Genomic DNA, 27,937 nt, shown 5'->3' with positions numbered 1-27,937 from the left:
CTGGTGCAATGCTCACACCATTGGGAATCCTGCTGTGAGCAGGAGGAGGACAGTATATACATCCCCTTGCTCTGAAAACAACAAATTTCTTGGCACTGTTCATAACCACAGAAGACACGTTAATCACATTTGGTACCTCATGGAGAACCTGTAAATGGCCTTCTTTTATCAAACACTGTAAACATGTTTAGTTTTGCTCTTCACATTGAACACAAATATGAAAAATGATCATAGATGATGAAAACATTTCCCTTATGCCCACCCACTAAAGCCCTAAACACCTCAGTGTGTTACAAGATGAGTGTTTTACAATATAATCCTTTTAGAATACAATCTTTTTTTTTCAAACTCTGAATAACACAACAACACACATATCACAGTACTATCAAGTAGTGTCATCTTCACCTTCATCCAGAGAGTAGTTGAGCTTTATGACTGTGCTGATAAAGTCACCAAGTTCTACAAAATCTGCAGTGATAATATTCACACCACTTTCTCCTGCTTTCTGAGTTCGGACCCACTCCATCATTGCAGGAAGAGCCCTAAGGAGAAAAGAGGAACAATAATTACTCATAAATCAGTTAGACAAATGCAGCAAGGCAGGATTTACTGACAGTGTCTCCCACTGATCTTACTTGGTTCCTAAGGGAAAGAAACCAAGTGAGACCTGACACAGATTGCTGCTCAAGCTTTTTTAAAACTGTTTTTAATGTTCATTCTCTGGGGAAATGAAATGTTGATTGCACTTCAACTTTTCAGTAGAAAAGAATGGAAGGAAGATCATGCAGTCTTAGAGTAATTATTGATTTTGCCTAGGCATAAGGCAAAAACCAGGCCATGGACCAGATAATTTTTTATATGATCTGGGCATATGACTCCAAGGGAATTGCTTATGGAAAAACAAATAACAGAGACTCAAGCAAAGCATGTTTGGTGCACTCAAGGAAATGCTGCAAATAGCATTTTGAGGAACACAGAAACAACCATGATTCCTTCAGTAAAAGTACAGCATATACCAAAAACCCTTTCTTCACCAGTATTTATGCCCAAACCATGAATTAATTAGACTTAATCATAAACCAGTGGTTGGTAACTGAAATAGAAATCATAATCATATCAATTCTTTTCTAATATGGCAGATTTTATTTATGTCAGATCCGTAGCAAAGGAATACTGTGTCTAAAGAATAACTGCCTGTATTTCTGAGTATAAAAAATGTTCTGTAATTTTAAGTAAAAATATAAACTAACAATCACAAGAAACATCTGTGAGAAAAATAAAAGGCTCCTTAGTCCTGCTGAGGCTGCCAAGCAGCAAAACCCAGTTTTTAGAAGAGAGAAGTTAGCAGAGTTAAAAAAAAAATAAAGTACACATTTTTCAAGAGAAAAGGTATTTTTCAGAGAAAGGGCAATTTTCAGAGAAAGGGTAATTGACCATTGGTACAAAATCCCAATGACTGTAACAAACTCTGCAGCACTCTGAGTCTTTAAATCAAGCCTCGATATCATTCCAAAATTATACTTTTGGTCAACCTCAAGCTGCTGAGTTAAATAAAAGAACCTAAGGTCTGGGCAGGGCTGCAGTCAGTTTAGAAGAACAATGTGCTTTGCTCTAAGATCTATAAATCTGTGATTTTACCTAAACCAGCATGTTGTGGAGCCTTTTTCATAGACACAAGGTACATGGAAAATTTTGGTCTGACAGTAATTTAAATGAAGGTGAACATGTTGAACCTATATGTTTTCTCAAAAGCTTTAGGAAAACGGATCTAAGGAAAAGAGAACTATTTGCAGACAACGATTGTGCTTGTCAGTGGCTATTAGAATCAGTCAGTTTAAAAATAATTTAATACAGAATAAAACCCAAGCAGCTAAAATTATTCCTCTTTATGACTTCATAGAATACCAAGGTTTTGTTTCACCAAGTTGTACTTGAACCTACTATGAGATCCATATATCAGCAATACATTTTGTTTCAATCATTGATTCAGTATGACTGAAGCACTTGTATGTATGCACAGCAGCTCATAAAGCCAAATTCAAGCATTCTGCTGTTTATGAACCCAGACAGCACCTTTAGATGTAGGTTTATGTAATTCTGAAAAGATGCACTCTGTAGAACTTCAGCAGGGCACAGGTCAGGTGTTAAATGCCTGGCAATGCCTGGACTGCTTGAACAGGTCTACAAGCAACCAGAACCAGGATAGATCTCAGCAGAACAGCACAGACCACCAAGGTGACAAAAGACAGCTCAGAGCAGCTGTAAACTCCACTGCATCTTCACATGTGAAAGGTACTGCTGAACTCTGTGCAAAATGCAAGGTCAAACACACGAGATGGCAGCATGTTGCTTTTGCATTTAATAACTTCCTATTTAAACCCAAGGAGTTACAGCTTTAAAGGTGAACCAATTCATTGACTGTAAGCTTCCTTCCTTCCTTCCTTCCTTCCTTCCTTCCTTCCTTCCTTCCTTCCTTCCTTCCTTCCTTCCTTCCTTCCTTCCTTCCTTCCTTCCTTCCTTCCTTCCTTCCTTCCTCATAAGTTCATAACCTCGATATTTTACTTCCCTTGAAGCATAATTAACTTCTTTTATTGTCTTTTACTTGTCCTGAAGCTGGTTCTGATGTAATTATTTCTTCATATCATACAGTTTGCTGTCCATACACTTACCCATATTGACCAAAATACTATTTTCCTTTTCTTAAAGTTTTTGTAGTAAGTCAGACTCCAGCAAACAGTCATGCCTTAACTTTTGATTAGCACTTTTGATTAGCGCTAAAGTCAGCCTGCCTTGTCATTTAATCTGAAGTTGACTTGGTTAGTTAAATGGGTTATTTTTGCTTTACTGATATTTCACACAGGACACAGTTGCATGACCCTCTGCTCAAATGTAAATTGCTTGATAAAGTCACAGAAACCTTTTGTTCATGAAACTAGAGAGCATTTAAAGATAAGTCAGAAATGAATCACATTATCAAACAAAAAGCTTATTTGCATAGCAAAGCCAAATAACACAATCCTGTTTTAGAAAAAGCTGAAGAAAAGATTTCACTGACCTTAAAGATTTGATGTAGGCTCTGTAGCTCTGTTTATGACAGAAGTTAATACAAAAACCATATAGATCATCTCTTCCCCATGTGCCATCTTGAGAGTGGATTACACCAGTGACTCCAAGAAACCACATATTGCTCAGTTTCAGTGTATATCTCAAATGCTCACAATAATTATTAGAATAACCCTGCTTTAATATTCCTTGGGGTGTCTTTGTGATAGCAGTACAAACCTTGTTCACCCTGCCTTGTAATTTCCAAATTGTGCCTCAAACTAGTGATTGTTCTCACCAAGGGATTTAGTCAGGCGAACAAACCACCTACATGACTGAGCTCACAAAAGCCCAGTATGTATCATGGTCTTCATAAATATTCTTATGTGGTTCTCTGTCAGACATGCGCGAAGCTTCTAGAAACTTCTCACAGAAACCAACCCCCCCCACTACCAAAACCATGCCATACAAACCCAATCCATCTTGCTGGGGTGGTAAGAAATTATTTTATGCATGAGCATATGTACAGAAGCCTCTCAGCCTGCAAACCCTAAGAGCATCACTGCCTCCGTGTTAGGCAGGTCCTGACTCACCTTCAGAGGGTATCTGTGCTTTAGGGTGCCTCCCACAACTGGTACAGTCCAGACCTTATGGCCACAATCCCAGTTCTCATAAGGAATTACTTCTAACCCCTACGGGTTCCAAGCCACCATGTAACCCAGAGCCACGTGCACAGAAGGTGCTGCTTGTCTTTGCATAGAGTCAGAGAGGAGACTAGCTGTGCTCTTCCACAAGACCTGTGCCAGAGAAAGAGAGGAGTCCTCTTCTCTTACCTCACTTCCTGGGGCACTGTTTTCATCCTACTGCAGCTCCTCTGACCTGGGCTGGAGTTGGCCAGATCTGACCCTGCCAGGTCAGTGCAGCATTGCCCCACAAACCATCAATTGAAGTAATTTTGATTTTCCACATCCCTGGTGTAAGCAGAGGGGTTAATGGCACCTGTAGTGTAGGGAGAGCAAAGACACAAGGCTGGGGGGCTGGAGTATTGTCAGGGAAGGAGGTGAATGGCATGTTACCCCAGTCTGACCATGGATTGAGATCAGTAATCTTGGTGATAAATTTTCTGGCCTGAAGGAATATGTAGAGTATCTCATTTCTTTTCACTAACTGGAAACTAGGAGGTACCAGACAGCTGCCCCTCACTGCCAGGATGGCGGCAGTAAAGCTGTGTGACTGATGTGGAAGGAGCCCATGGGAAGGCTGTGGTCCAGCCCCAACTACCACCACTGCACCTCCACATATGCAGACAGATCCACCCCCCATGTGATGCCCAGCAGCCTTCTGGAGCAGCATTTCCACCTGCCAAAGATTGCATGAGAAGGGGAAGAGTAGAGGAGATTTGGGTGGTAGGGACCTACCAATGCTGGACAATGCAAAGTCACACAGAGATACTTGATGTTGCTGTATTTCTTCTGAGACCTAAGCTTTTATCTCGGGTGGCACCTCAGTGGGTCAGTCAGAGGTACTCGTAATTTGGGCATGACCCAGGTATCAGGATGGTTTATACCCTGACTGCAAGCATGCCCTACTTCACCATTTTTGGCACTTTTCTTTTTTTGTGGGGGGGCGGGGGGAGGGAAGCCATGTACTTTCTCATATAGCATTGCTACAGCAATTTTCATTTACAACACAGTAAAATCTAGGCTCAGATTTGACACTTATTTTATTACCTCTATTTTGCCTGTTCTGCTTGCTTGCTTATATAAGCAGAAATGTGCACATATTTATTTTAAAGTTTTTCTCTTCTTTCAGGAACCATTTTCTGATGCATTAAAGGTGATCTGCTGAGAAATACTGACCTAAACTACAAAACAGGCATAGCTCTTTTTAAAGTTACTGAATCTACAAGACCCCTTTTTTTTAATTTATTGAAACTCTCAAGTGACTTCAATGGCATTAAATTTTGCTTTAAAAAATAATAATTAAGCATTCAAGTTGCTTCAGTTTAAGCAGTAAAATCATGAGTCCCATTACAAGCTTTCAGAAAGAAAATATGACCTAATTATTTGCATTAAGATTTGCTTTTAGAAAACTGTTCTTAGGCTATTTTAGTTCAGAAAGAGGGTTGGTTATTTGGTTTTTTTAATGCCTGAGTCATGAAAGCCTGACAGTGTGACAGAAGACTAATGACAGGAGTACTGTAAGACAGGACCTCCCATGGAGGAACAGCCGTTCCCTTCTGCAGAGCTTTCACAGGAGAAGAGAAGCAAAAGCAACTTCACAAACACCAAACAGAACAGCTATTCACTATTTAACAAGAGCTTGATCACTAAACGCAGAGAACAGGTTTTCTTCTGGAGTGCAGGGAGTCAGTACAACCTAATCCACAGTGAGAAATTGGTCCCGTTCACAGGATGTGATGCTGCTGAGCATTAAGAGCCAATTCCCAGTAACACCAGTGAGAACTGCAGCAGGTCTGCATGCTCAGGACAAAGTGACACAAGGCATTTCTTCCCTCTGCAGTGAAGCACACACCCTGCTTCCTGCAGCCTTTTGCAAATAGATGTTACTGTTGAACAAAACCAGAGCCCCTATGCAGGAGGCTGTGCTTGCATGAGCCTGACTCAGAGTCCCTATACTCCTTAATTTCTCCCCACTCCATTCAATTTTACCACTATCTGCAACAACACTGAATTCCAGAGCCATAATTCAGCATATGCTCACCTTGGCTTTTCACGGATGCTGAGATTCATCGCTCCAGTGGGAGCAGTGGATTTCCCGTGTGTCACTGAAGCATGAAAATCACGACTGCAAAGAACTTTGAAAAGTCATCCAAGTTCATCCAGCCCACTTTGAACAAGATCAACTGCACAAAGATCAGTGATACAAACCATTCCTGGTTCAGTTTAATCTATTTACAAGCCCCCAGTGAGGGAGATGTCACAAACTCTCTCTGTATTCAGAGCACCCCAATACAGATATCCTTATACATCCTCATTAGCTTCAACTGGAGTACCCAGAAATAATGGTATTGTGGCATGCTCAAGAGTGTTCACCATGACCTCACTCTGCTCCTGCTAAAGATTTATTCTGCATCTGTAAATAAGTTTCCCTGCAAAGGATGAGCCTCAGGTACCATTCCATCCATACATTACATCATTCTGTCATAATTTTCTTTTTAACAAAACTACTTTAAAAGGTCTTCCTCTTTAATATGCCAGCCATTTGTTTCCACCCCCTGATCAAAATTTACAGTTCTCTCAGTTGTGCTAATAGACCTTAGAGACAAAATTAATACAGCACATGGAAATGGTCTGAATTAACAGAAGCACAACAAGCAGTTTTGCTCTCCCTCTGTCCTGGATTCATTGACAAGTTTTGGTTTGCAACAGGTCCTCACTAACTGTTGAGATGTGACAAACAAGGGAGAAATTAACTGAAGCACAGAGATTTACATGAGTTCAGCACAAAAAGCTTGGAAAGGGAACTCCTAAGATGCACTTCCACCACCCTTGGATCCTCTTTAGGCAGCAGTAACATTGTCATAAAATTGGGACCACCAAGGTCAGACTGAGTCAAACCATAAAATTTGGGCAACATTGAATTTGGGAATTTCTTCCCATGGATCCTGAGTGGACATTAGATATGTGAGCTGCCATGTCGCAAGAACTACCTACATTAATATCTAACAACCTTGAATTTATTCTTCTGAAAACCTTGTCTGTAATTCAGTCATCCTCAATTGCTTTATACAATTTGGAAATGCAACTATTCAAATGATACAGACAAGCATGACGGGGACAGATGCATCTTTTAATGTAATTACCTTAGCAGCATACTCTGCAGAGTCACCAGGGCCAGATGTCTTCCTTCTCAGATTGAACGAGTGTTGACTTTCTGGGTTTCATTTATAAAGGGACGCAGAAATGAACTTGAAAGGAATACTCCTGCCCTCCCTTCAAAAAATATTTCAGCTAAATTTGTTAAACCCACATAGTCTACAAAAATTCTATGGGATATCTAATAGCAGCAAATGGTGGTTTCTGGAGGTAATTAATGTTCAACATCCCATTTCTCCCTTATTTCCTGTTTTTAGCCATTGCATCTAGAGCATTAACTACTAGCATTAGGAATGCAGGCAGCAGGAAGAGGATTCAGTAGGCTCTGTAGTATAAAAGATCTCATTAAGGAGACAACTCAAGTTTTTGATACTCTCTTGGTTAATGCAGTAGGGAACTGAAGTGGCAAAGACAGAGCTGTAGAGGAGATGAATCCCTCTGCAAACAGCCCTGCGACAGCCCCCTGGAATCCCCTTTGAGATAAGAAAAACTACTTGCTTAGAATGACTCATGTTAGAAAAATACAAGCTCTTCTTCTTATCTTTTTAGAATATTATTGGTTAGGTTTGGTTCTTTATAATTGGTTGCCCCAAACAAAGAAAGATAATGTAGTTGGCCAAAATGTGTTAACCCTGTTTTCCATTGGTTTATTTAGGATCCCCCCAAACCCTATAAAAGTACATGTGTGATTCCCCATCTTTGGATGTGTAGTCTGACCCCTTCACAGACGATAATAAAGCCTGTGGGAAAAATCTGAGCTGCTCTCCCAGTCTTTTCATGCTGGCTGGAAACTGCAGGTTTCTGTGAAAAACCATGAAGCTGAGCACCTGAAAGGCCAGCACTCACAAACCTTGGAACTTTCCCCTGCCCAACAACAAATGGGCAGGGGACACAACAAAAAATTACGCAGAGCTAAAAGTCTGAGCTGCTGCCATACAAACCCTGATGTTTAGCTTTTACATTATGACTGAAAAAGGCTTGTAAAACATGCAGTTACCCTTGTATGGAAAATAAACAATAGACAAAGGACTTAAAGGAAAAGTACTACTTGCTATGAGGATGTCTCTGTTCAAAAGCTTTTTTTTCTCAGTGTTTCAACAGATCAAATTAGACAAGCTCATCAACTGCTTCTCTAATCTGGAGCTGTGTAAAGCATTAGACATGGTCATGATATCCTTTTCACTAAATCGAAGAGACATAGATTAGGTGGATGGATCTCTTGGTGGATATGGAATTGGCTGGATAGTCACACTTAAAGAGCTGTGGTCAGTTGTTTAATGTCCAGGTGGAAAGCTGTGTTAAGTGGTGTCCCCCCAGGGTTGGTATTAGGACTGGTGCTGTTGATCTTTGTTGGTCACTTGGGCAGTGGGATTGAGGGTTCCCTCAGCAAGTTTGCTGACACTGAGCTGTGTGGGGCAGTCAACACACTGGAGGGAAGGGATGGCATCCAGGGGGACTTTGACAGGCTTGAGAGTCAGGTCTCTGCAAACCTCATGAAATGCAAGGTCAAATCCAAGGTTCTGCACATGGGTCAGGGCAACCACCAGGCTGGGGGCCGATGGGATTGAGAGAAGTCCTTGCAGGGATGCATTTGGGGGTGTAGGTGGATGAGAAGCTCAACACGACCCAGCAATATGCACTTGCAGCCCAGAAAGCTAATCTGGGCTGCATCCAGAGCAGTGTGGCCAGGAGGCTGGAGGATTCTGGGGATTCTGCCCCTCAGCTCCACTGGGGTGAAACACCACCTGGACTGCTGCATCCAGGTCTGGAGCCCCCAGAAGAAGGAAACGGACCTTGGAGTAAGTCCAGAGGAGGCCATGAAGATGATGGGATGAAGCAGAAGACTGGAATTCCTCTCCTATGAACACAGTCTGAGAGAACTGGGATGGTTCAGCATGAAGAGAAGGCTTTAGGGAGACCATAGAGCATGTTCCTAAATGAGGTCTACAGGAAAGCTGAAGAGGGACTTTTAAAGGGCATGGAGTGACAGGACACAAGGAATGGCTTCAAACTGAAAAAGAGCAAGTTTAGATTAGATATTAGGAAGCAATTTTTGACCATGAAGGTGGTGAGGCACCTAAATAGAGAAGTTACAGATGCCCCATACCTGGAAGTGTTCAAGTCCAGCATAGATAGGGCTTTGAGCAATCAAATCTAGTGGAAGGTGTGCCTGCCCACAGCACAGGATGACCTTTAAAAGGTCTCTTCCAACACCATCCATTCTATGAGTCCATGTTAATCAGTTATCTCTTGGAGATAACAGAGTGGTGATCAGGGAGGTCAGAGTGGTCTTCAGTCATCATCCCTTTCAACCTCTTGTAGCACAAACACCAAGCTTGAGCACTCATTAACACAGGTACCTGGATGAGGCATATTTTATCTTGTGGGACAGCTGGTTCTGCTCTCAGTTCCACATAGAAATCTGGGTGTTCAAGAAACATTAAAAAATTAAAATAAATTACAATATGCATAGGATATGGAGACTGGAATTGAAACTTATTCCACTGTCCGTGAAACAGAAAACCTCTGCTTTACAGAAGAAAATATCTGTCACCAATCAAAGGAACAGCTACAGGTTTGGTTTTTTTTCCTCCCCCATCTCCTAGTTCTTTAAAAAAAAAGATTTATGATGTATTCATACACCCATTACATTTGAATCCCTGTATTAAAGCATCCAAATCAGATGTCAGAATCTGACAGCAGAGCTGGAACTCCTTTGTCACAGATGTTATGTTATAGCCAGTACTAGACCATTCACAGCCAATGTTTCCTGCACCCGACTGAGACAAGGACTTTGTTTTCTCCAAGAGCTGCCACTGTGTGTCATCTGGGACCTTTCACAGAGCTGTCCTGCTGAGGAACTTATTTGGGTACTCGAGGTATAGAAGTGTTCAGCTACTCCCCTTTCAGAGTTTCACTTGCTGCTGCTGGCTCATCTCCTTGTTACTAAAATTCACATTCTTGAAAATGTAAAATTTGAATGATTCAAGAAAGAAGACAGAGATTTTGAGGGGAAGTAATATAAGGTAGTGCATGGAAGAAATACTCCGAAATTTAATGTGAAGAATAATGAAAGAGAATCTACCACATCAGAGGAGAAGAGGGGATTTTTAAAAGCATTTAGCCCTGCCCAGAACCTTGGAACACAGATGAATCAGCAGAGTGATTATGAAAATCACACTTTTGAGTTACAGGAAAAGTTAGTAAAAAGATATGTAACATTAGCAGAGTAAAGCAGAGCAGCTAGGTGGAGGGCAAGGTTTATTTAAGAAACTTCTGACTGTCAGCACTATTTCTCTGCTGTACAACTTGTATAGAACTTGTACAGCATGACTTGAAACAGAATTTCACACATCATTGCACAGTTTCCTCTAAAATTGTTACTACAACAAATCTAAATTACTCAAGTAAACAGATAAAATATGGATTTTTTTCAGCCTAACCGTGTAGCCTGCAAAACTGTTTCCTCCTGCAGATACCTTGAAATGAAAGTGAATCTCACCAATATTTGACTTCCTTGCTATTGAACACAGAAGCAACCAAAAAGTACAAATTTGCAGGTGACTGTTTGCCACAGTACCTTATTCAGTATATTCCACAATATGTTATTCAGGCAGATATATGCAGAATAATTCATATGGAAGGCAAAGTTGAAAAATACAAGGAAAATAACCATATTCAAATAAAAGAAAGTCAAAGTAAAGAGATGCATCTTATGGTGCTCCCAGGAGTTTAATACTTTCTTACTGTTTAGAACAAAGGTGAAAATGTGCTTTGTTTTAAACACTCAGCAAAGAAATTATGATGAAGCAATCCACCTAACAAAGTTTAAATGGAAAACTGTAAGAGAAATAATTACCTCCAAAGAAGGGAAATAATAGTTTTTCATCCCTAGAGCTATTTGGACAGCAAGAAGCAAAGAATATAGTACGGGTTTCAGGCAGCACATCCAAGTAACAGACATTGGGCATAATTACTGCTCTGATTTGAATGATGTTGTGATTAAAACAAGCCAGAAAATTAGATGGTGGAAACAAAATGACATAGGAACACACAGTTTTTCAGTTAATTAAAAATATATTAAATGTGAAGCTCATGTTCAGCATAGCCAATTAAACATTCTTTTCTCACCCATTGGTCTCTTAAAACTGTCAAAACACTTCAATATTTCTAAAACAATAAGGCTGAAAATATCACACATAAATGTTTTCTTACATATTTTTCTCATATACAACTACTCCTCAAGTTTGTCCCCATTTCACAAATAGAATCGACAATGTTCACAACTCTGTTTTCCTAGCACTTTTCATTTAGCACACGAACTCTTCTCTGCTGTACCACTGCACACCTGAAGCATCACTTCTTCTGCTTCCTGATGTCTCTTTTTTTTTCTTCACCAAGCCATCATCTGCAAGTTTGGCTTCATCATTTCCCTTGAAAGGTGTGTACCAAATGGATTCACAGCATATATAATAAGGATGATTATTTCACTGCTGTCATGGCCACCTCTAGTGCTGTGGTGCCCCACAATCCCAGCTTGGTGCCTGGACCACAGGCACACACCTATTAACTCCTCCACAAAAACTGCTTCATTTCACCACAGAGAAGGATCAAGCTGCTTATTATAATTTATACATCTTCTGGCTTCTAGCTCTGGACTCCCACAGCTAAACCATCTTTGTTAATCAGCTGGATCCCAGAGGCACCATCCTCCTAAATAGCATCCTGGGCATTGCTGTGAATCATTTACCAGGAGCAGCTTTCCCAGAGCTATTCCTCATTCCTTCTACTTAACTTTCCTCACAACCTAGAATTAACAAGCCCAAAGCATTCATATGATAAACCCTTTACTATGCCAATTATAATTATCCCAAATACAGTATCCAGGAGATACTACAAAATAGTCACTGCTCTTTTACAGTGAGAAATGTTTGTCCTGGATACAGCTAGTGGAGACAGGCTCACCAGGTTATCTTTCTGCCAAGGTGGCCCCACATCATGGGGAACTGTGCCCCTAACACAGACTTCTGTGGCTTCTCAATAACCAGTGGGGTCATGAATGAATACTGCAAGAGCACTAAGTTTCCACACCCTCAGGTAGGAGTCCCCACCCCATGTCTCAATACCAGAGTTCTCCCAGGGCTCCCATAAGCAGACCAGCAGGGAGCACAGCACCATGAGGTCCTGTTCTTCTATCTCCAGTGACAAAGCCAGTGCCATGGACAACATCGTGCATAGATGCCTTTGGTAAGGCAGGTTAGCAGCTACAACATTCTCCTGTGAATGAGGTCTGGGAGGAATTTGCTAACTAGCGATCTCTGTTCCTCTTTCAAAGGCTGATGAAGCTCATCTTAAAAGCAGTCAGTTTTCTCACTCCCACTTTTCCAGCTGGAAAACTTCACTGTAGGGTGCCCTTCTCTCACTCCCAGCTTTAATTTATTTAGTCAGTGTATACCTGTTGTTCTTGTAAGAATGCTGGTCCTTAGCCTAAACTGTTTTCCCCCACTGGTATTTATTCCTGTGATATTTACAGAGAGTAGGTAATCACAGAACCTCTAAGGACTCACTGTGCTAGGATAAACAAGACAAACTTTCTGGATGTCTCCAGTAATTCACTCCTTGTTTATCCTAGTTAGCAGTCCTTCTCTGCAGCTCTGTCAATTTTCTCTACTCAGAACATGGATGACCAAAGTTGTATTGAACATCCAAAAAGATATCTACCATATCTCAGATGGTAGTATCAGCATCTTTCTGTGCATGCTGTAAATGTCTAGGTGTATAGCATGAGGGTACCACGCCTTCTTCTCTATAGTTTCTGCCAAGGGCTAAGATTTAGCCAGCCATGGGTTACACTACAGCAGCTGCCTTGTCTGCCAATCCCAGCTGATGAGATCCTGCCTTACAAGAGCATGCTCCCATCATTATGGCCTTACATTTTATACCACTGAATTTCATCTCACTACTTCTGCAGGTATCCAGGTCTTGCTATATGTTACTCCTCAGCTTCCCCCAGTTACAATGACAGACTCTTTGTGTTATCAGCAAACTCCCTTATTCTTTACAGCAGAATTCGAGATCCTTAATGGCAAAATTAAAGATGACCAGGGTATTTGAGGAAAGGTGCCATTTCTACAGTCTGGTACTTCTAACAAGTCTAACTTCATTTCTGATTTCCAAACTCCATTTCAGTTGACAACACACTACTAAACAATTTACCAACTGCATTATGTGTTTACCAGCTGCACCAGGCCATGCCAAGCATGAAAAACAGGAAAGTAATTATTGCCCTTGCCCTCATGAGACACCAGCTGGAACATTGTGTCCAGCTCTCAGGTCCTCAGCACAGGAAAGACATACCTGCTGGAGCGGACCCAGAGGAGGCCACAAAGATGATCAGAGAGCTAAAGGACCTCCATGAATACAGTATGAGAGAGCTGGGACTATCTTGCCTAAAGAAAAGAGGGCTTTGGGGAGGAACTGGAGGAAATAATACCTGCTTCTTTCATTCTGTTAGATAGTTCTACTTATCTCTGAGCCACCCTTTTTAACATATTACTGGCATATACTGTAATCAAACAATAATACTCATCTTTCCTTTTAACTCAACCTTTTAGCCAACAGTCTTGAAAAATCAAGATGATAACATCAATCAATGGCAGTATAACATGGTGGACAGCAAAATTTGGATCAGTCAAAAAGGCTGTCAGCCTCTTCCACATTGCATGGTCCTGAGTCACTACCTCTAGGCTACCTCTGCCAATATGCTGCCTGCCTTGAGTTCAAATAATTTTAGATTTTAGAGAAGGCAGTTGTGTCATTTAACTTCTGGCCAAAATAAAGCAGCAGAAAAATTCTGATCAAGATTCTGATTTACTTCTCCTTCAAAAAAATAAAGGACCCTGAAATGTGCCACAGTATTACTTAAGACAATACAGTCTCCCTGAAGAAACCCATCCTTCTACAGTGTTTATTACTGTGCACACCATGTTAATTAATACTGTTAATAATACTGCTGCTTTGCTTGGCTTGTGGTGTTCACCTTATAGATAGCAGATAAAACTGTAGGTTCTAATGGTCATGGGCAAAGTTAAAATGAATATTGAGAATGAGAGAAAAGTGCTGTCACTTGATCAACTGTAATACCAGGGGGCAAGTGAAGGCTGGATGCTTCAGTGCATGACATGCACTGTGGTACTGAATAGACAGGAAACCAAGATCCTGAAACCAAAAGCTGCTGCTCTGTTAAACTCCAGCATTTCAAAATGTGATTTTGTTTCATATTAGAAAGCAAAACCAAAATGTTTGCCTTTCCATGAAATAAAGTCCAAGACCTATTTCTGAATTAAAAAATTAAAAGCTGTGAATATAGAAACAGCATTAAATATTGCAATTAAGAGTATTAAAAAAATCTAAAGAGAAGACAGAATTATTAGGAGTCAAAATTGAAATGTTTTGACATAAAGTATTTTGCTAAAATAGACTTTTCCCTGGGGAAAAGCACTGAAAAGAACATTCCTGAGGGAAAAAAAAAAATCAAAAAAAGAAAGAAAGAAAAAGAATATACTTTAAAATACCTGCAGTTTACAATAAAAAGCAACATTGATGGGAAAAAGAACCAATGGCTTTGTAACCTCTGGGTTGAAAAAATTCACTGAAACATGCACTTGATGTCACATTTATAAAACTAGCAACTGTAGACCAAACTCTTAACAAAGGAAATAAAATATTAAACAATATATCACTGATGTGATCTCAAATTAGCTTTAAAAACAAAAATTTATTTGGTGACTTGGAGCACTCTTATTGGTTTGATCAGCACTGAAAATAGGCAGACATTGTGAGAAGTCTCTTGTTTCCAGTAATACTGATAACTTTTGAATTGATCTCATCTTTTATTTAATGAGAACTCCACAGCAATGAACCATGGTTGCTAACCATCAGGGAAGAGGTAGACTAAAAAATACATTATATATCTTGTAAAAATTTACCAGGGGCTACAGAGGGTGCATCAGCAATAAAGTAAAATCCCCATGGAGAGAAGACAAGAGAGGTATTTGGCTGAGAAACACTTTAGCAAAGAGGCTGTGGAATAACTGAACTGTTTGGGTTGAAATGGATCTTTAAAAGTCATCTGAGGGACACAACTTGTCACTGATGTCCATCAGGAGGGCTCTGAGCTGTTAACCACTATACTCTGGATATCTATCCAAGGTACTCTTCATTCACCAAAGTCTGCTCATCAAATCTATCTCTCTCTGATTTAGAGAGAAGGATGTAGTGGGGACCATGTCAAAGGCTTTACACAAGCCCACACAGATGATATCCCCTGTCCACTGATGTGGTTACTCCATCGCAGAAGCCTACTCGGTTGGCCAGACAATACTTGCCCTCAGTGAAGCTGTGATGGTTATCTTGAATCACCTCCCTGTCCACCCTGTATGTCCATGGAAGTTAGCATAACTTCCACAAGGAACTCTTTTATCTTCCCTGGCACAGATGGGAGGCTGACAGGTCAGAGTTCCCAGGGTCCTCCCTTCTACCCTTCTTAAAAATGGGTACAACATTTCCCTTCTTCCAGTCACCTGGGACTTCACCTCACAGCCATGAATTTTCAAACACCACAGACAGCAGCCTGGCAACTCCAGAGGCAAATTCCCTCAGGACTTTAGGATGTATCTCATCAGGTCCCATACACTTAAATACTACCAAGTTTCTAACAAGAACATTAATCTGATCTCCCTCTTACAGTGGTTTCCCCACCCTGCTTTAATGTCAATTCACTTGAGAAACCTAGGAAGAAAAGCTGCCAGGAGAAGTCATTCCCTTTTCCATCATCATGGCATTGAAGTTGGAAGGGACTCATCAGGATCATTGTGTCTAACTCCTGGCCCTGCACAGCCCCATCCCAAGGATTGCACCTGAGAATGTTGTTCAAACACTTCTTGAGCTCTGTCAGGCTTGGTCTGTGACCACTTCCCTAGGGAGCCTGTTCCAGTGCCTGACCACCCTCCAGGTGAAGAACCTTGTCCTGATATCCAACCTAAACTTCCCCTGACATAGCTTCATGGCATTCCCAAGATCCTGTCAGTGATGAACAGAGAGAAGAGATTAGTGCCTGCCTCTCCACTTCCCCTTGTGACAAAGCTCCAGTCTGCTATGAGGTCTCCTCTGTGACTCCACTGTGCTGAATGAACCAAGCGAACTCAGCAACTCTTCATACAGTATCTCCTCTAGACTCTTCAGCAACTTTATATACTTAATACTTCCAGTTACTAAAGGACAAAACAATGTTTTTCCAGAGCTGATAACTGTTTTTCAAACAGTCCATCTGTATTTCTTATGAGAAATAGCTTAGAAAAAAACAAAACAAAACAAAACAAACAAACAAACCAGGAGCTCATCATACGGATTAATACCTCCACAAATGTTCCACAGACTGCAGAGCTTGAATGAGGAGTTCTTTCCACCCAGAGAAAACCATTCAGCTGGATTTATGTCTCTCCTGTTCTAGCACAGCCAGACACTAACAGCAGTGAAACACTGTCTGATGGAGAGAGGAAGCCAGCAGCAAATGCCACGAGGTGAGACAGATCATTATCAGCCAAATGTTCTGAGCTGCAATTAGCAACAGGCTCAGAAGAACTCACTGTGCCTGGTGTGAAAACAGGGCAACAGCGTGGCACTTGTTTGCAGTGCCACAGCAGTGACCTTGCTCATCTCTCTCAGCTAAGTCCTATCCTTTCCTTTAGCAGAAGGACCAAACGGGGCACAGACCCTCCCCACATCATGTGCTTCTACTCTTCATGGACACAGCACCAGTCTTGGACAACACACAAGTACCTTGATGGCATTCCAGCAATGAGCTTCAGAGCCACCCACCTGGCACAACAACAGACAACAGCCTGAAACAGCATCCCTGGGTACGAAACATCCTTTCCTAAATCTTTACCATCTTTAAAGGCTGGTAACACTCTGGCTGCAGATTTATATTTTCACCCTAATTACCCAAACCCTAACCAGCACCTCACATGTGGCTGAAGTAGAAATGAAGCCTGGTGGGCTGACTACTTGCAGTAGCTTAGAAGAAGAAAGCAAATCTAAGTAAAAGAGCATGTGGGAGGACAGAGGTGAAGAAAAGTGGCTAAGGAAAGGATGTGATAACATTGTTTAGCAGAGGCAGATCTTCCTATTGACATGGGGTGGTTGGTGCAAGACCCACACAGCTGGACAGTCCAGTTGAGAGAGCATGAAAAGTTGTGAGGAGCCAAGTCCTCACTGTTTCAGCATTTTCCTCAGCCAAAAGCAGGAAACAGAGAGGTGGCCCTGCTTTTCTCTGGTAAGATGTGCAAATTCAAGACAAATCCTAATGAATTTAGCTCTGGGAAGAAAAGCCTGCTCACAAGGAGGCAAGTTTCTTTTCAACATCTACTCAAACCTTGGGAAACAGTAGTGAACTTGCTGGACAAAATGACCCCTTCTGCATTATTCAAGCAGCACAGTACACTACCATGCCTGCAGGAATCATTTGGGATTATAGTCCTGCTTCAGAGCTGCAATTTGAAGAGGTCTCACTGGAAAAGCATAGAAGCCAGTTTCAGACATCAGAGTATGTAATTAAGTTGGGTTGCAGTGTTGATCTGCTGGAGGGCAGGAAGGCTCTGCAGAGGGATGTGGACAGGCTGGATCATGGCTGAGGCCAATGGTGTGAGGTTCAACAAGGCCCAGTGCCGGGTCCTGCCCTTGGGTCACAACAACCCCAGGCAGTGCCACAGGCTGGGACAGAGTGGCTGGAAAGGACCTGGGGGTGTTGGTGACAGCAGCTGAAGAGGAGCCAGGCTGTGCCCAGGTGGCCAAGAAGGCCAATGGCATCCTGGAGCAGCAATAGTTCCAACAGCAATCCCTGCCCAGGCCAGCAGAACCAGGGCAGGGATTGTCCCCCTATACTCAACACTGGTGAGGCTGTGCCTTGAATCCTGTGCCCAGCTTTGGGCCCCTTATTCCAGAGAAGACATGGAGGTGCTGGAGGGAGTCCAGAGAAGAGCACCAGAGCTGAGAAAGGGTCTGGAGAATAAGTAAAATGAGGAGTGGCTGAGGGAGTGGGGCTGCTTTCCCTGCAGAAAAAAAAGAGCCTCAGCAGTCAACTTTTTGCTCTCTACAAGGCCGTACAGGTTGCAACATGGTGGGGTTGACCTGCTCTACCAGGCAACGAGTGACAGAACATGAGGAAATGGCCCCAAGGTGCACCAGAGAAGGTTCAGGTTAGATATCAGAGAGAATTTCTTCACGGAAAGGGTGGTAAGGGATTGGAACTGGCTGCCCAAGGAGGTGCTGGAATCACCATCCCTGGGAGTGTCCAGGAAACTACTGGACATAGCACTTCATGGTACAGTTTACTTGGCATGATGGTACTTGGTCAAAGGTGGGACTCAATGATCTTGGAGATCTCTTCCAAGCTTATTGAGTCTTCAATTCTAAATCCAAGTAAGAAGGGAATAAAGATCCATGGTCCCTCTTTGCTGTCCAGCTGCAAAATTAATGTGTCCATTACCCAAGATCTAATTTCATACTTGATTTACTACACAACAGTGCCTGCTCACAGAACTGAGAGTGCAGGGTACCAGTTTCAATACCTCACCATGGAACAAATAATGGTAAGGTTCATCCTTTGTGCTATAGCTCTGAAAACAACAATGTTCAATAGGAAAGTGCCTGCATCTCACCATGGCTCCTTTTTCACTCCAACTACTTCATATCTTAATACTCTTTTATGATATAATACATTCTGGATGACAGTTGCTTAGCTACAAACACCCTCAGATCAACAGCTACAGTATTAAAATATTGCCAAAGGTCAAATCCCACTGTATGATCATTCAGCATCTTATAGATACGTCTTTTATTATTTTCTTAGTGTCTGAAATAAACACAGAAAGACATTTTAATATAACAGGCTGTGGTCTCTAGGGCAACTATACAGCCCAGGACAATACATACAATTATATCATTATAATTGCAGTCAAATTCTTATTATAATCTTTGACTACATCATTTCAAGTTTGTATATTAGATGTAGCCTTCCACTCCCCATCCAAAAAAAAAAAAAAAAAAAAAAGCCGTTCCTGGAGAAAAATATAATTATTAGACATTTGCCTAAAAGTAAAGTTGTACAGAAATGATCAATAAAAGAAGGCTAGATATGTGCAGGATTTGTATTCATTAAACCAGAATCTTTCACAGTGACAGTGTCTCCTTAAGAAAAAATTACATTGCAACCCACAGGCATTACCAAATTCCTAGAGAAGAAAACTGTATTACCTCTGCTTTAACAAAAGAAAAACATGGGCATTTTTACAGCTTATGCAAATGCTGCATCATACAGAAGGTGGTACATCAACAAGACTTTTGGCCTGGATGATATTTTCAGACCCCTGGTGCAGTGATCTCTTTTGTACAGCATTGATCTCTATTGTGGCAGCAGTGTGCTGGAATCCCTACTGCTTCCTCTGCATGCTTTATCCAACACATCTTTTTTGATGTGTTGTAGCTTGCATGGTCAACTGATCATTCAACCACAAAGGCTACCTCTTTGTAAGCATGGGAAAGCATTTAACTAAATTAATTTCAGGCTTGGTGTATCTTCTGAAAATGGATTTAAGGGGTTTCTGTCACTAAGGCTCCTTTAACACCCCTTCCTGTCTTAAATCTTTCCTACCAGCCAAGTGGAGACACCCACTGAAGAAGCTGGGGATACACAGGTGACTTCTCCAGGGACAGTGAGGATGCATTCTTTACAGTCTGCATTTGAAAGCCCTCTAAAGTTTTAGAGGCTGCTGAGAATTGCACAAACCCATCAGAAATGATACAGCAGATTCAACATGGTTCTAAGAGCAGACATGACTTTGTTTTGACATTTCTATTCACATCCCACCCTTCTAGGACTGCAGAGCAGCTTAAAGATTAAAAATTCAAACTCCCAAACATATAATGTACATGTAGTTCATGCAGGATTGTCAAGGTCTCTGCTTAAACTTCAACAAGGATGTACATATAGATCTACCTAGACAGTCCTGAAATGGCTTGCAGCATTCAAGAGCTAGCACAACACAGAGACATAGATGTTGCCACATCTACTGAATCTGTATTTGCTTGCATTTTTGTGAAACATCTTTGCTTTACAGAAAATTATTACCAGCTTGAACACCACCTTGTGAATACATCCGGAAAAGCTTGTTTGTGTAAAGCTCTGTGCTCATTTTGTACCTTATATATGAAGAGCAGAAGGACCAACCCATCAAGGAACCACTTCCTTCACAATGAGGTAAAAGCAGTTACACAGACCCAGGCCCAACATTAGCAAATGCATTTTCCCTGGGGTCAGCATTTGTTAGCATCTATTAGCTTCTGAGTTTCCTTAGTGATGTGAGTAATGCAAAAAGATCAAAGAAAACCCAAGCGACTTAATGAGACATTTGCAATTTCACTACAGCAGCCGAAAAGATTGAAGTGTGAAATCTTTGAGACAACTAGATGTTAAGAGACAGCTTACAGCAGTGGAGCTGAGAGAATGAACATTTCATTTCTGGTGATGAAAAACACTTGCTGCTGTCTGTATGTGCAGGGTCACACTGTGTCCAGAGTGCGATGACAGGAAAATATGAAGTATATTTACAAGTAGTCAGCACACACAGTAACTGTAAGCAGGTGTTTTGATGCCAAACATGATAAAACTCACAAGCACACCAAACAGAGGGAAAAATGGTGAGACACCCATACCTGCCACAAGAAAACATCAAGACAACTACCCCAAACAAATACGCAAAAGCCAAGCCAATGATCAGAGGTTACCATGGTGATCACCATGCCAATCTTCTTCCTCCACCAAATCCCACAGGCTACTAATGGGTATGTAGACAAATGCTTTAGCAAAGTTATTAAAAATCGGTGCTCCTGTATTTTGTGGCAAATTATTATTGTTCCAAGTTCATGACCAAAGCCATCAGACACAACCACACAGCCCTTCCTACAGGAATGCTATACTAAAATTCTCATGCAGATAGATGGTCCAATGATGAAATGCCACTACAAATAGACAACCCATTGAGGATTTCATTGTGCAGGCCTGTTGATGTGCTAGATAGATGTGCACAGGTGTGCACAGGTGTGCTTGTAACACAAACACTTGGGAGGGACTGAGTGTCCCCTCACCTCTCAGCAGCTAAAGAGCTGACATACCAGCTTCTCGAGTCCTAAAATCAGAACCAGCTCACTGGAGCCTGCTTGCTCTCTTGCAGCCTACAACAGAGACAGCCATCAAGATTACAATCTTTAAGGATGCAGAAAATTAGGCAAACACAGTTACCACAGTTGCCATTTCTGTTGTTTTTCTTTTTCATATAAAATAGTTTAAGAATGGCATCAGTCAGTATGAAGTGTGGATTAAAATATGATCAATTCCCACTCCTACTGCCACACAGAAACTCAAAAATTCAGCGATGGAAGTGTGGCACCATCAGTAACCGACTCAAAAAATCCCACTTCTTGCAACTTCAGGGATCATTTTTCATACAATATCCATCTATTCTCTAGCTAAATCTGACTCTGCCTAGTTCATGACTGTCTGTACCCAGAGATGGATTTTCTCCTCACGGTTTCTGTGGCCTACTTACCACCCCTTCTGTTAATACTGTGGATTGGATGCTTTGCCTCCACTTCCAAAGGTTCATTCTCATGTGCAGGATATGTTTTTTTAAGTTTGGTTTGGTTGCTAAGGAGGAAGCTTTAGCATGGTAGGGAAGGATTTAGTCATATGTGAGCCACAGGGAACATTATCCTTAGAGATTAATTTGGAAATCAAGTGACAATTGGTGGGGTATGTGTTTACTTTCTATTTTTTGAAAGCTTTACAAGTACCACAGGATTTGTGCATCTTCTGAAGGAGATCTATTCTTCTGCTATGTTAATAAATGACACAGAAAACAAAGAGAGTATCATGCTTGTTTCAAGTGTCATAGATAAAATTAGTAATTTCACTGCAAATCAGAAAGCAAACTAGATTATTAGGAACAGCTCTACACTAATCAAAAGGGTGTCTCACAACCACCTTTCAGATATACTGATGGCAGCTGCCTCACTGTGAAGTTAATTCAATGAGCACTACAAACATAATTCATTTGGCATATATTGTCTGCTAATCAAAGAGCATTTCTTGGCATCTAAACTGTGTGTATGACAGAATATTAAGCCTGGAAACATATTGATAGTCCTCAAAGTTTTTCATCAAATCCAAGAAACATAATGTGCACACATGCAAACCATTCTTCTCCTTCAAGTAAGGAAGGTGAAATCTGTGTTACCAAATTTTGTTACACTGAGCTGTGGTCCAAGGAAAACCTCACAAGAAATGGCTTTGTCCTCTCATATTTGTGCAGGACAGAAAGCTTCACAACTTTTAATTTCTCTTTCTTTCTAATTACTATGCCACAGAACACTACCAGTGATGACATCAAAGCTGTGAGCAAACATTATCAGTAGAAAACCCCTGGTATATCTTCACTGAATTGAGTCTTAGGACCATGAAAATGCTTAGGTTTTGCTTTTGTTTTCTTTTTAAACTGAGGTTATTTTGGGCCTCACAGCATGCGTATCAGCACTCTAGGGAACAGGTTAAGAAATAAAATCCCTTCTCTTTCTGAAATAAATTGCCTTGTTGGAAGGCTGCTCTACTGCAGTCTGTGTGTGTGTGGACCTCCACCACCACAGGCAATCATGATGAAAAGCCATTAAGCCAACCTCTTGGCTACACAGAAATATTTCACTGTGCTCTTTCCCAACATAAGCTGCAAAATAGCAGAATGGAGTCCGGATGGGATTGCTGCATGGGGTCTGCTCACAGATTTCCTAGTCCAGTAGATGCTGAGACTGAGGGAAACCATGCTGTCCCTCTAAGGTAGCCACTGCTCTTCAAACCATAAACAATTTCATAACTAAAAACCAACTTCAGAGATCAAAAATTGGTATGTCGCATTGCATCTGAGAGGATCTAAACTTTGATGTCTTTTCAAAACTAAGTCAATATGTAAAAAGCTACTGTACAGGTAGAGAAACAAAACAAAAGAAATTACTACAGGTTTTATGTGAAAATGCCAAATGAATATTTCTTAAATGTAATACTTAATTAGGAAAAAAAAAACAACAAACCAAACAAAAACCCCCTACACCAAAATTATTTTAAATATTCAACCTTATTCATTTGCATTCAGAACTTTTAAAATTGAATGGGAGTGAAGAACCCCATCCAACTATGATTACAAAACTGCTTCAAAAACAGGACAATTTCATTTGTGATGCAAGAATGTGCTTCACCAGGATTTCTTAATAAGGAGAAAAAAGTATAACGTACAAGTCTATGCAGTAACTGGCAACAAAACCATAAATGTTATCTACCTGGACACAAAGATGGGATTTGATCTAGGTATTTATTCTGAAAAGGACAAAATAATATTTTTTCTGAGTGGTGATTCAAAGTAGCAAACATAGGACACCTGGAATGTACATCTTGGCATCTTTTGTATGGATTACGTATCTTTAAGCTACTGAAACATTAAGGCAGTGAGATTGAAGACAACTGTGCAAATTCTACTGTGCAAAGTTTACTTTATCTTTTAATTGCTTGCCTACTTATTTTTTAACAGAATCATCATAAAATAAGGAGCAGTTCTGAATATATTTGATGTTTACTTTTAGAGCAGTTAACTCAAAATACAGGCTCAGTTTCTATCTACATTACCAAAAATTCCAAGCCTGTTTCTTCCTACAGTGTATTTTTGTATTAAAATAAAAATTCAAAATGAGATGCCACACTTGGAAGACTAAATATTAGCCTTGAAGATTATTTTCAAAGTTTATTTCTCTCATAATGGCTAAAAGAGTTATGGAAAAAGGAAACAACTTTTCATGTAGGAGATGCAATTACACACTTGGGGATCATGTGAAAAATCTCTGTTGAAGTCTGGCAAAACAACATTTCCAGGTTTTTCAGCCCAATTATTTATTGACTTTTGAAGGTAGTTACAATTTCAAGATTTGCTGTTGGGAAAGGCATACTAAGAGTTCAACAGCTTTGGACATTTAAAGCTCAGTCAAACACACTCAGCATCTATTTCAAATCTGCTTTACAAACAGCTTCTAAAAATCACATTGTAAGCCAAAGATGAAGAAAATGGGGTTTGATGGCGAATTTATTGATACAATAAGCTTTAAGAACAACCTGTTAGTTTCCTGATTGTGCTACTTTATGTTGTAAGGAACACTCAGAAAGATGTTTATCAGGGGAAAAAAATCCCATAATAACAAGGTGTTTATTGGTCAAATCCATCAACAAAGCAGTATTTTAGTATAGAGGAGTGCTCTTCGGACTCAGGAGAGCGGGAGATGGAGCCCATCAAACACTGACAAAGGATATACCAACAGCTGCAAGTGCAGTCACACAAGCACTTCTAAATCACATTCCACTGCTCGTAAAACCTTCCACATCACTGTTTTACCATGTCAGGTAAAGTTGTTACCTATTTTTTCAAGTCAACATCTGATTTGGAAAGCTGCCATAAAAACAGCTCAATCTTTCTCAAATATGAGGCATGTTTGCTTTGCAGATGCTGCATCTTTGATCTCATAGGAGGGGATATGCTCCCAGCAGACCTTCCTATCACAGCCACATCCGTGCAGAGAGCAAAACATTAGCAGGCCACTGACCCCTGCTGTAATCTTTTTTACACTCTGCAATCCTTCTTTATTTTTAAGGCGAAAAACAAAATAGCTCTTGTGTCTTATCATTACATTTCAGTTTTCCCACCAAATTGTTAAAAACATAGTCACAAATATATGCCTTTAAGATCAAAATTGGCTGTGATTTATCGAAGTCAGAATGGTATAAATAATGCATGTCTTGCACAGGTGGCTTTTTTTGTAATGTAATAACTAACGGCCTGTCAACAAACTATTCCATCTACAGAAGCTATACAGTGGTCTGCTGTATCTTTCCTGTATGATAAATGAAGAAAGACTTTAAGGAGTCAAATTCTCTGTAATGGTGTCCTGCTGTCTTTGACACAATGTGTGATGGTATAGGACAGATAATTTATGTATCCTTGAGGTGTGTAAAAGCAAATTCTGCAGCATCAGGCTTTGCTGATGAGCCAGGACAAAAATTTTTTAACTCCAGTATCTGAAGCCTGATGCACAAATAAAACCTTAGATTATCTAGATCACACAGAGAGATCTGTCTAGAGATTTTGCAGTAAGTAAATCCTAGACATGATATGTCTAGGACATATCTATGACATATCTATGACAAGAGGTTGTGGTAAGAAACCACATTTGGAAAACAAAACGAATTAGCAAAACCTGCATTCAGAAAAGAGAAGGTTAAGCCAATCCCCTAATATTTCGTTATGCTTCAGTGGCAGGCTTTCTTTCAGGATGCAAAAGCTTGTCCTTCAATGTGTTTCTCTTCAAACATTTCAGGATTATGCCGAGTTCTCACTAGCCACAGTAGCATGGAAGAAATGCATCTTCTAGAGCTCCTTTAAAAGGAATTGGAAAGACAGCACTACAAATACACATTCAGCACAGTCAGCACACCTTACCAGCCACAAACTCACCTTTCTGTGATCGTTTCTCTGAGACCACTTGCAACCCCCTTCACCACCGTACTAGCCTTTGGCGTCAGAACTACTTGAGATATGAAAAAGGAGCCTTTCTTTCTTCTTTCAGTGATTGATGCCTGCAGGAACTGAATCAACTTTTCCGTATCCGTTGTGTTTGCCCAGGGAGCTGGCATCATCTGGCCTGGCCACAGAAAGGCTACCTCAACAGCCACTGGGCTGTGATAGAACACCAGCACTTGGTGCTCCTTTTCCCACAGGTACTGGAGGCTGACTTCATGGGCAAATATAGCAGGACACATTTTGTTTCCATATGTGTCCTTGAGCATCTGGACAAGCTTTTCATGATGGCATTTCTGCATCCCATAGAAATGATTGAAGTCCAAGAAGACCACTTCTTTTGGGTGCTCAGTGAGAAACGCGTTGATCTCCTCCAGACCTTCCTTGACTTTGGCACTGAATAAACCATGAGCGAAGTAGAGTTCATTGTCTGGGTCTCTAGGCTTGGTGGAAATTCTGAGATCAAAATACCGTATACCTGCCCCCAGCTGGCTGGTGAAGTTCATGGTCTGTGTAGCCAACCACTTCCTCATCAGCTTTTTAGCCACAGTCCCAAAAACTGACACAAAATTCTGGACCGTCTCTGGCTGTTCAGGCCCAACTGGAGAGGCTTCATCAATGTAGAAGCTAAAAGAGTCATGAGACCCTAAAAATGCAAGAGAGAAAAATTATCAGTATTGTACTCATATATTGAAAGCCTTTAGTAGGTTTTCCTCAATGAAAATAATTTTCTGACCTGTACCAACACCCACCAACCACCTCCCCTGCCCTTTCCCTCAACAACAGTACATTTGCCTGGCAGCATTTGCACCAACACCTCATAGGAACTTGAAAGAAAGTCTGTTTCACTGCTTGCCCGGGTGCTCAGTCACTCTATTCCAGATCTTACTTATGCCTTTAGGCTCAATGAACCCAGTAGTCTCTGAACATCAAAGAAATTCTGGTAGGAAAGCTAGTCGCACAACAAATCCCTTGAGCCAAGGAGGAGAGTTTGGCCCTGCACACTGAATTGCGTACTGCCTAGCTTGTAGAATCAAAGGGAAAAAGCAAAACAAACCAACATCCTTCCACACACCTTCACAGCCAGATAAAATAGGAGTTGGAAAATATCAAGGAATATAACCTTTCTGATCTTAATTTCAAGTCTCATCTAGCCATCCACAAGGTTAGCGAATGCTGTTTTCCTTCTTAAATTTACTTCTAAAATTCTTTACTTTCTTTTGCTAAATAAGTACAACAGATAGAGCCAAGAATAGCATTGCATTCTACTGATAAAATTCAGAAACTCTGCTGCATGCTTTTCACAGGAGTTGGATGTAAAACTTAACATACAGGAGTCACCATTTTCTACAACATAAATACATATGGCACATGAATACAAATACGTATGGCATTTTGCTATACAAAATTCTCTGTCTCGAGGTATGTCTGTCTGTAAAACCTCACAACCTCAAAAGCCACAATTAACAATGCTCAACATTCAGATATCAATATGAAAGCAGTTTTCCAGAGAGATAAGCTGACCCTAGGAGATGCTTACCACCTTTGTCAACCACTACGCAGCTGAACACCTGGTGTTTGCACCTGGCAGTTTATACAGAAACATTGTCCAGCTGCTGGCAGAGCCACACTCCTGCTATTCCAGCCATAGATGCTCTGGTCAGACTCACAGCAGCAAGCAGGTCTGCTGCTCAGCCTGAGACATACTGCATGCAAAACTCCTTCAAGGTCAGCAGGACTTGTATTCTGGAAATGGACTGCAGTATTAGGTGCTGAGAGATCCAAATCCTACATCTAAATAAGTTCAAAGCGCTAGTCTTGCCTGTCACCAATGCTTTTGCAGGTGCTTTTCAAAATTACTTTCCAAAGCACACATGCCATAGCAAGGATCACATTAATGAAATTTTGCTAGTCAGTCATTTCTGAGAGCAATGCTACTCTACCTGAACTGAATAAACTGTATAAACTGAAGCAGCAGCTATAAAATTTTCTTCTTTAACAATAAATGGAGTCAAGACAAATCATCCTAGACTCTAGGTTGGATTTGGCTTTGTTTAATCTGAAAAAAGTCTTTAAATTTTGTACGTACCTGCTTCTCAGGGTTATCTCTTTAAACTGCATTTTGCTTTAAATATTAGATAAGTTTTCCATTTTGATGAAGCTTTCTACTGCTAAGTGTTGAAGTGATAATATATTTCTTGCAGAACCTGATTAGATCACACAGTATCTGGTTACACATTGATATCCTTGGGGACTAGATCTGCATACAGAATTCTAATTGTACAACAAATTATTAGATCAGTGACCTGTGTATCAACAGTATTACAGGGAAAA

General features: G+C 40.8%; 1 protein-coding gene across 1 annotated transcript in view; it reads right to left on the bottom strand.

The window, feature by feature from the left end:
* Nucleotides 1-385: 385 nt before the first annotated feature.
* PLCXD3 (phosphatidylinositol specific phospholipase C X domain containing 3) overlaps nt 386-27,937 on the bottom strand; it is a 72,685-nt gene continuing 45,133 nt past the window's right edge. Inside the window, exons 2-3 of the mRNA XM_062513402.1 lie at nt 25,541-26,249; nt 386-542 (exon numbers count right to left, since the gene is read on the bottom strand). Of these exons, the coding sequence (XP_062369386.1) occupies nt 386-542; nt 25,541-26,249 (866 nt within the window). The remainder of the gene's footprint in view (nt 543-25,540; nt 26,250-27,937) is intronic.

The sequence above is a fragment of the Cinclus cinclus genome, chromosome Z (assembly GCF_963662255.1).
Source record: "Cinclus cinclus chromosome Z, bCinCin1.1, whole genome shotgun sequence".
Lineage (NCBI taxonomy): Eukaryota > Metazoa > Chordata > Aves > Passeriformes > Cinclidae > Cinclus > Cinclus cinclus.
The sequence above is the reverse complement of the archived record's forward strand: the minus strand, read 5'-3'. Positions and strand labels throughout refer to the sequence as shown.